We start from the raw sequence: 10,110 nt of genomic DNA on the forward strand, positions 1-10,110 counted from the left end.
AGCCAATAGAATGACATGGTGACGCGTTCACAGCAGCTCAGCACGTGGCAGTAAAGCATGGAATCAACTGTTTGACGCAGAATTGTTCAAAGTTGTTTTTTTATTTTTCCTGAGGGGTCGGAACGTTTTGCTGAGAGAATTTTCCATGGGGGACGTTTTATGTGTGGCACCAGCTCGACTTCCCTTCACGACAACAGCGTTCTGAGACAAACACGCCGTCTAAAAAGTTACAGAACCGGTTTTTCCTTGTGTCCCCGCTTGAGCCTCCGTGTCTCAAGCTGGTTGTTGGTGTAGTACCTCGTACGACCACATGTAAACTTTGTTTCTGGGTGTTTATCATGCACAGAATGTTAAAAATCTTAGTCAGACTAATGTACCTGGATAATGCGATTCATAGTCCGATTACTCCTGCATGTGTACGCTTAGTCGGACTGAAGTCGGACTTGTTGTTCGGCTCAAGTGCCAAAATGTCCTCCCCGCTCTTTGACCCGGAAGTAGAAGGCGATGACGAGTACACTGCTGTACCGTTGCTGGATATTGTACGTCATCGTCGTCGTCTTTCTTCAGACAACGCGGCGTCCGTAAGAGCCGCGCTCCGTCTCATTTGTGTCACGATTTACACGTACAAGTGCAATCCATCGACACCGTTCATCAAATGAGTGACTCTCTGGAGTAAGATGAAGGGAAGTTTATCAGGAAGTTGAAGATGCCAGGTCTGGAATTATGTCCTCTCCACCTGTTTACAAACTCGTAAAAAGCACACCTGTGACAGTAGAGCTGCAACTAACGATTATTTTCATAATTGATTAATCTGTCGATTCTTTTCTCGATTAATCGTTTGGTCCATAAAATATCAGAAAACCTTAAAAAATGTTGATCGGTGTTTGTCAAACCTGGAAATGATGATGTTTTCAAATGTCTTGTTTTGTCCACATGATCAACTTTTAATGATTTCTTTGTCATTCAGAGCAAAGAAATGAAGAAAATAGTCACAATTAAGAAGCTTAAACAATCGGGAATGTTGTTTTAATCATGAAAAAAGCTTCAAACGTGTCGATTAATTTAGTACTCGATTAATAATCGATTAATAATTGATGAATTGTTTCAGCTCTAAGCCCCGGAGCGAAATACCAAAACACAGATATTAACGCCTTTGATTGTGAGGAGTCTTCACATTAGAGTGATTTTTAGGTTATGTTGTGATAAATCTGCGTCACTTTCTCCGGTCATGTTCTTGCTGATTGGCTGATGAGAGTGGAAATGGGAGCTGTCAGTCAAACATGAGCAGCACAGATCCACAACCTGCTGTGGTTTTGTCTCCGGTGCAGGCCACCACCACCACCACCGCCTCCACCGCCCAGCCAATCAAAGTTCCTCAGTTTGTCCCTCCTCCTAGACTGACGCCTCGGCCCACCTTTCAGCCACAGGTGCGTCCCCTGTAAGACCCGCCTCCAAACCCCTAACCCCCTCCCCCCCAGATCCGTGTGTGTGCCCACCTGAGGTGACTCGTTCACCCTCCAGCAGAGGGCAGGAGTGCACCAAAGCCAACACTCATGCCTTGCTCCGTGGCACTAAAACATTGTTTGCTCTGTTTGCTGTCTTCACGTCTCTCTCCTCTTGTTGTGCTTTTTTTGTTTTTTAGGTTTTTTTATTGACGGTGTTTCCTGCCTGTGTGTGTGTGTGTGTGTGCGTGTGTGTGTGTGTGTGTGTGCGTGTGTGTGTGTGTGTGTGTGCGTGCGTGGAGCTTGTTTTCCTGCAGCTTCTTGGTATTTTGTGTTCCTGGCTGTTGGTGTGTTTTAACCCCGTCAGTGGACAAATGTTGGTGTTGTCTGCCTGATGTGAGCGATGCCGCTGAAAGCTCTGGCCACTCACATGTTTGTCATAGTGAGCAGCTGCTGCTGTATTGATTATAATATTGATAATAATATGAAACTAAGAGCGTCACCTCGGGGTGAACGGTAGGACGTGGGATGTAAAGTTCACATTCAAACTGTAAAAAATATGAAGTAGTATCTAGTAGGATTCAGCAGAGGGCGCTCATACAGTTTCCTACCACATCATATTGATGTGGACTGTGGTGAAAGTGACACAAGCCGTGTCCCAGTTGAGGGTCTAGATCCTGTGAAGTGTGGATTTTTCGTCCGTTTGTACCCGAGAGTTTGTTCTTTTTTTATAAAACATTATTAAAACAACATGCCCCAAAAAAGAATGAATGAATAAATCAAAGAAACTTCATGATTTCATTAGATATCATTTTGAAAGCTTTTATCAAAAAATCCAAAAATAAAATACATCAAAACTAATAATCACAAAAAAATCACAAAATTCTACTATTATTAGTTCACAACTGTGTTCAAACATCTATATTTTGCATCAGATATGTGTAAAAATACCAGATTAGAGCTTAAATCAACAGTCAGACTTTGAGGGGCAGGAGAACTGTGACTGTGAATTTAGTAGGAGAAGAGGAAGAAGAGAAACCCATGGCCGTTTGTCAATATCCAAACTTGTGCGTACTTGTGCGTACTTGTGCGTACTTGTGTGTACTTGTGTACTCCTGTACTTGTGAAAACGTCATCAGCCTCAGTCCAAGTTCTGTTCCAATTCTCAAGTACGTGAGCAGCGAGGACGGTTCTCAAACCTTGAAGTGTTCTCGCTCCGCCCATTTTACCAAGTATGCATCGGGTGGTGACTTGAGCGTACTTGGGAAAGCCATGTATCCCAGAATGCATTTGGGTGGAACATAGCAGCAGATAATACAAATATAAACCTCTTTCTCTGTCCTGGAGCGCAGTTTTAACATCATTTGAGGCGAGAAATGAGTCATTTAGAATTGAAACATGTGGTTTGTGTATTAAGATATGACGTATTTAGAGTTTGGCAGCGACGTTTATCGGAGGTGATAAGCTCCGCCTCTGCGGACGCTGGTGCTCACTGTGCCCGACACAGAGCAGCGTTACCTCGGCCTGTCCTGATGACATCATGACGTCTCTGTCATTAGATGACTGTGCTGTTGCACACTTCACAGGATCCAGAGCCTGGACTGAGACACTGCTACCATGTAGGATTTCAACCTCCAAATACTGTCTGCAGGATTATTTTGATGCTACATGAACTCACAACGGGGTGAATGTCAACTCTCCTATTATTTGTGTTCTAGCAGAATTCAAGTTGCAGAGTCAAGTTCATTGTTTCTAACGCACGTGAAAAATGTCCTTCCTTTAACATTAAAAGGCCAAGGAAATAAAGCGGGTGTTATCCGAAATTAACGTCATGTAACACAGGTCATAAACTGTAGAGTATATTTTATTTTACAGCGTAAAGAAGTGCAAACATTGAGTCCAGAGAAACAAAGTGTGTGCAGCTTTATATCCACATACTGTATGCTTCCTATATCTTACACAAATATCTATTTGATATTTATCATGACGTGTGTGTATGTATATATATATATATATATATATATATACATATATATAACCCGATATATATATATCTATATTAGTGTTGAAAAAGGTATGAGATCAGCCTGATGGCTGTGAAACCCTGAAAAGGAGAAAGTTATTTGTCTCTCACTGCTTTTAAAAACCTCAGTGATATGACATCACTTGAGTGATATGACATCACTTGAGTGATATGACATCACTTCAGTGATATGACATCACTTGAGTGATATGACATCACTGAGGCAGAGCTTCAGTGGCGTTTTTCAGCCGCGTCGACTCATGCTGTCGCCGCTCCCTCATCGCCTTGTCTCTCGTCGCCAGGTCAGGCCCAAACTGGCCACGCCCACCAACATCCCCATCGCCCCGGCCCCTCCCCCGCCCATGATGGCGGCCCCCCAGCTGTTCCAGAGGCCCGTCATGTTGGCCACCAAGCTGTCGTCCACGCTGTCCTCGGCGGCGCCCATCCACCAGGTCCGCATCGTGAACGGCCAGCCCTGCGGCAAGACGGGCTCCACCCCGCTTGCGGGCATCGTCATCACCACACCCGTCTCTGCCACGCCCACTCGCCTCGTCAGCCCCACCCAGATACCCAACCCGATTCCTGTGCAGCCCATCCAGATCAGCAGCCTGACCACTGAGCCCAAGGTAAGCGTTCGGAGTGTGGGGAGGATTTTTATTGATACTGATAATAATAATCAGAACTAGAACATTCTCTGGCAAATTTTGCTTATGTCTACTTCTTGTTACTTTAAAGTTTCAACCACGTCTCTGCGTTAAAGTACGACGACACTGTTTGGCTCCAGGCTGGCTTGTGATCATTTTGTGTATGTGGAAATCATTTTTCGCATTTCTTTGCGATTTTTGGCGCAATGGTTACTCAACGCGCTTAGAAAGTCACAGCACACGATTCCAGATCAAACTGCACATTTTATCAAAATTGTGGGAGGAGTTACGCGCCAAAACGTTTGGTAGAAGAAGAAGAAATGCGGGAAATTGATGCTTGCTCTGCAACGCAAACAGAGTTCTCAGTGGTGTGCGTTGCTGAGCAGGCACTCTCAATAAGACATTTTACTCATTTTAGAACTACACTAAAACATCCTCCTCTTCCTCAGCAGACTGTTAAATCGGGAGGCGGAGCCGAGCAGAAGGTCGTGGTCAGCCTCCCGTCCTCCTCCTCCACCACCACCACCACCTCCACTCCTCCGCTATCTCCTGCTCCCAGACCCAAGAAGGAGGAGAACCCAGAGGTAGTAAGTGACACGGCGTGGTGTGTCCTCTTCATCTGCACTCTACTGATGACTCATCACTTTTTACATTCTTTTCCCCCCTCCTGTAGAAACTAGCCTTCATGGTGTCTCTGGGTCTCGTGACACACGACCACTTGGAGGGTGAGTGTTTAAATAACACACACACACACACACACACACACACACTTCTCCTCGTTTAAACTCAAAACATTTTTTGCAGAGATTCAGAGCAAAAGGCAGGAGCGAAAGAGACGAACGACGGCCAACCCGGTGTACAGCGGAGCCGTGTTTGAACCCGAGGTACAAAACACAATAACACTGTCACATGTCCCAAATAATCAAAAAGTTAAAAAATAAAACAAAAAGTTCAGATTTAGTGTAAATCTTTATTTTGAATTCATCAGTGAAAATAAAGTTTGCAGGATTTAGTGGCCTCTACAGGTGACGTTGGTTATTACAACATCTTGGATGAATCAAATGTGTTCTCTTCATATTTTCAGCTCGTGATAAAGTAACTTATTTGTTCAGTTTCTGGTGATTCTTTCAAAGTGAGGTACAGACAAAAGTGCTGAGCCAGGAAACCAGACTGAGACACAGGGGCTCATTCTCAGTGGAAACATGGATGTCACTTACTGAGCAAGTTAAGTCTACAATGTTCAAAGCCCCTGTCCACTTCCAGTCCATTGAGCTGTCACTCCAGAACTCAGTAGCCAATCAGCAGGCAGCTTCCTAAGCCCCGCCCACGGTCAGCATCCCAAACAAAAAGCCAGGGTTAGCGCAGAAGAGTCGGAGCAAGTGGAGCTCCTATCGTTGCTCAACAAAAAGTGTATTTTAAAATGCAATCATTGGTTCTAATGGAACTCCATGTCCTTCTACTTTCCTTCCAGAGGAAAAAGAGCGCAGTGAGTTACCTGAACAGCCCTCTGCACCTGGGGACCAGGAAGAGAGGTGCGTATGAAACACGGCTGTGCAGGTCCAACCACAGCAGAACCTGCCTAACGTGTCCTAGTTCCACTGAAGCCGGTGGACACTCACACACTTACAGAGTAGAGTGAGCTCGGTGTTAATAACATGCTACGGACTAATCTTCCTCGACTTCCTCCTGCTTCTTCCTGTTTCCTGTCTCCTCCATCGTGTTTGTCAGAATATAAACATGACTGTGTTTGCTTCACTAAAGACTGAAATGATGCTGCAGAAAACTAAAAAAACACATCACAGTCCAATCAAGACGTCAATCAAGCGCTCGTTTTCATAATTATTAGTTGTTTAAAAATAGATTTTTCGGTGGTTGTGTGAAATATTGACACTCGCTGTGTGATTTCGGCCACTTAACAAAAGGTCTGTGGTGTCTTTCACAACGTAATCTGACTGCAAACTGCTCACTCTCCCACACCAGAGTCCACAGAGGACACGTCAGTGTTTGAAATCCTTTGTTCAGATTAACCTCAGTGACACAGAGTGACCACACGAGGCAGCAGCAGGCCAGCAGCTCCTGTGAGTGAGCACTTTACAAACTTCACTTTCTAGTCAGGAAATGTTGTCCAACAGTGACATAGAGCGACATGAACTTATCAGCCTTTTGTTAGGTGGTTATACATGTTTATGACCAGAACCTCAAACAACCACACTTCAGAACTCCTGAACCACCGATTTAAGTCACTGACCAAACATCAAAACCCGATGTTTTCTCTATAAGCAACCGAGTCCTTTTCTTTTTAAGTCACATGTTCCTCTGCCGTTTCCATTTGCCGTAACAATTGGACCGTTTCAAATTAAACAGGAACAAGATAAACACGACTTCAACATGACTTGACCGCATGATCGGCCCTCGCGTCAAAAACACTAAAACTGCATTACAGGAGCTTTGACTTCCTCTGTTTCCCCCGGTGTAATCCACTAATCCTGAAGGATTAACACGAGTCCTTTCTGCACAACATCCATTTTCCTTAAACTTTGAAGAGAAACAGGCAAAAAAATAAAAATAATAACTGGAATTGTGTTTAGTCACAGTGTCAAGTGTCAGATTTTAGCAGAGTCGTAGTGATGATGATGATGATGATGATGATGATGAGTAGTTTTCGTCCACAGGCTGCAGCTACGACCGAGCACTGAGGTCACGTCCTCTGTCTTTGTTTCAAAGATTTATTATTATCTCTGCAACAACGTTCTTCTGCCTTATGATTGATCACTGTAATATAATAATGTAATTTACAGTAGGTACAGAAAGTAGCATAATAAACCAATGTGGAACAATTGGTGGAGGAGCGTGTCGGGGAGCTACGGTGGCCTTCCACGCCTGAAAGGGTGTAAACACTCAGCATTTCTCCATCGTTGTTTGGATTTATGTGGGTGTTGGTGTCATTAGTGTTTCACCGCAAAGCCACAAATGTCAGGGCCCCAAACACCTCCTGGCACCAATGTGTGCGAGGAACCTGTTGTGGCAAAATTGAGTTCCACCAAATTTCCCAAAACTTGATGGGAAGGTGTTATAGACCAAGATGTGTATATATGTATATATACATATATACATATATGTGTGTGTGTATACATGTATACACACACACATATATGTATATGTATATGTGTGTGTGTATACATGTATACACACACACATATATGTATATATATATATATACATATATGTGTGTGTGTGTATACATGTATACACACACACATATATGTATATATATGTGTGTGTGTGTATACATGTATACATATATTATAGAATTATAGGAGGGACAAGAGAAGAAGTGAGGCTTGTGGGCGTGTAACGTAGCTCCAAATGTGTCATTAACTTGTGAAAAAACCCGCGTTCTCAACGACAGTAAAAGGCTGGTCGTCGAGCGCTATGTCGTTAACGGCTTTAACCTTTTCACTGTCTCTTGAAACGTGTTTACAGTTTTCAAACGCCTGCCGAATAAGGACGTCACCACTCTGTGTTGTTTTAGCCTTAGCACCGCTAACTGTTACCGCGGCTGCTTTTCAGATTTGTTGTGTTGAAACTTTTCGTCTTGTTTCCTCCTGTTGGAATCCTCGCTGAACAGCGATGTTGTTATTATCTTCATCTTCATTATTGATCAGGCAGTGACGGGTCAGGCTTGGGTGATGCTAGTAAGGCGCGATAGATGACGTAACCAGCGCGTTATCGGATCTTTTTATCGGTCTGATAGACATCGTGCATGCCAAACCTTATGCACTAGTTTTAACCTGAAAAAAGTGGTTTAGGGGTTTAGTTGGTCTTTAAATTGAGAAGCTCTGGGAAAAGTCTGGGCGACTTGGTAAAAAGCGCTGAAAGAACGCGGTTGGATCACGTGACCTGCGAGTTCGTGGCTTCAGCCTGTGACGACCCGTGTGTTAACATCTGACACCTGTCCGTTTGTCGTGCGCTTCATAGTCCAAGGTTTGTACTTGTGCTCGGCTTCAGCTTGCACGGAGCCGGATCTCCTGCACTAACACTGCTGTCTGTGCTTTTGACTCCTCCTCTTCCTCCTCCTCTTCCTCTTCCTCCTCTTCCCCCCCCCCTACCGCTCCCCTGTCTCATGCTAGCCAACGAAGACTCCCTTTCCAAGGTATGTCATTCAGACTGTTTTGTTTTTGTTTTTTTCCCCCCTCCATCTTTCTTTTTTTTCTTTGTTTTCCGTCTTTGTTGTCTGTCTCATTTCATCCAGGTCGCCCACCCAAATACAGCAGCGTCCCGGAGCTGGGCAGCCTCACCCCGGCCTCCCCCTCCAGCCCCGTCCATCCCCTCCCCCTGCCCAGCCCCAGCTCTGGGGATGTAAGTAACGATTGGGGGAGACGGACAAGCTCAGAGGGTTGGACTCCCCGTGTCACACACAATCCTATTGGCCCAGTAGTTCTGTCAATCATTTGCACCCAAAGACCTCCACAAACACATCCATTAGTTTGTCATGTCCATGTGAAAACCATCAGCCATCACTTGATTTTACTTTGATCCAGCCTTACAAAGTGAACAGTGTCCTGTAGCCCAGAGCATCTATTAATCTATTAATAACTGCTACTACTCAGAACACATCCTAATCCCCCTCCCCCCGCACCCCCTTCCCCCCCCCTCCTCCCGAGTGTCCAGAGATTAACACACCATGTCCATTATGACATCAGAACAAGAGGCCAAGAGTAAACTAAACCAAACCAGATCACGGTGCCTCCCCCTGCCTTGCCTCTCCACAGATGGTGGGTGGGGCTGAGTTGAGCGGGGAAACTGATTGGTCCAATTCCTTCCTCACAGGGAGACATCCATGAGGATTTCTGCACTGTGTGCAGACGCAGTGGCCAGTTGCTCATGTGCGACACGTGTTCTCGTGTTTATCACCTGGACTGCCTGGATCCGCCCCTGAAAACCATTCCTAAAGGCATGTGGATCTGTCCAAAATGCCAAGATCAGGTAACCGCAGCAGCCGAGACTGAACCTGAGACAGGGGGAAGGGGCTTAGCGCGGTCCAGACAAGGGCCAATCAGGGACAGCAAACTGTAGTTGACTGTAAAATCTGCTTCTGCCACACTGTCCTGACCTTTAGGACTGTTCAATCCTTTGTAAGCATGTACATGATACAGTATTGTTTCTTTGTGCTTCTGTCTCACACTCATTGTTAGTAAAGATTGGCATCTCACATCCATCCACTCCATTTGCTTGTCCCTTCTCAGCCTCACCACAGGGTGGCGGCTACATTTGTCCTCCTCAAAGTCTTTTTTTTCCCTCCAAGTCTCGCTCTCTGTGACAACTCAAGAGCTTTTCTCTCCAGATCCTGAAAAAAGAAGAAGCCATTCCCTGGCCCGGAACCCTGGCTATCGTTCATTCCTATATCGCTTACAAAGAAGGTGACGACCAAAGAGTCTTTCCCTCTCTCCGACGTCTGCTGGGACAGGACACGGACGCTGACATTAACGCCTTTTTATTCTGCTGCTGCTTGTTTCAGCTAAAGAAGAGGAGAAACAGAAGCTGATGAAGTGGAGTTCAGAACTGAAACTGGAGCGAGAGCAGCTGGAGCAGAGAGTCAAACAGCTCAGCAACTCCATAACAGTAAGACCACTCGCCACAAAGATGATCATCTCATGACCATCGTGATAATCGGGTCGTCTGGAGTTCTTCTGCCCCTCTTTCAAAGATAACTTTCACTTTCCATATCTGGCAGTTATTCAACTGTTTAGGAATCACGGTAGTGAGAAGCTGACGTCACAAAGGCGTGACGCGCCGCTGAATCCCGTCTGTGATTGAACGCTCGTTCCGTGGAAGTCTCAGCGCTCTATCGTAATGACAAGTATATGAGTGCAAAGCTCTATTTCTCTGCTTTCCGGTATCCATCCATCTTCTACCACGTTATCCTCCACATGAGGGTTGAGGCGGGGTCACCCCCGGTTGTGCTTTGCTACAGCATGGTGTGTCATGGAATGGTAAAGCG

At 45.2% G+C, this 10,110-nt stretch overlaps 1 protein-coding gene across 5 annotated transcripts in view; it reads left to right on the top strand.

Annotated features, from left to right (window-relative positions):
• The window catches only part of phf21ab (PHD finger protein 21Ab), a 32,374-nt gene that overhangs the window by 14,335 nt on the left and 7,929 nt on the right, over nt 1–10,110 (top strand). The window contains exons 1-10 of one of the 5 annotated variants that reach the window (XM_058644625.1): nt 1,157–1,427; nt 3,768–4,091; nt 4,562–4,693; nt 4,783–4,834; nt 4,914–4,993; nt 5,581–5,641; nt 8,362–8,468; nt 8,940–9,095; nt 9,454–9,529; nt 9,628–9,731. In XM_058644625.1, coding sequence (XP_058500608.1) covers nt 1,281–1,427; nt 3,768–4,091; nt 4,562–4,693; nt 4,783–4,834; nt 4,914–4,993; nt 5,581–5,641; nt 8,362–8,468; nt 8,940–9,095; nt 9,454–9,529; nt 9,628–9,731 — 1,239 coding nt within the window. In that variant the 5' untranslated portion in view covers nt 1,157–1,280. Of the gene's footprint in view, nt 1–1,156; nt 1,428–3,767; nt 4,092–4,558; nt 4,697–4,782; nt 4,835–4,913; nt 4,994–5,580; nt 5,642–8,239; nt 8,263–8,361; nt 8,469–8,939; nt 9,096–9,453; nt 9,530–9,627; nt 9,732–10,110 lie in introns of those variants that run through there. The other 4 variants (XM_058644623.1, XM_058644621.1, XM_058644622.1 and 1 more) reach the window with 4 other exon arrangements.

The sequence above is a fragment of the Solea solea genome, chromosome 12 (genome assembly GCF_958295425.1).
Source record: "Solea solea chromosome 12, fSolSol10.1, whole genome shotgun sequence".
NCBI classification, from domain to species: Eukaryota; Metazoa; Chordata; class Actinopteri; order Pleuronectiformes; family Soleidae; genus Solea; species Solea solea.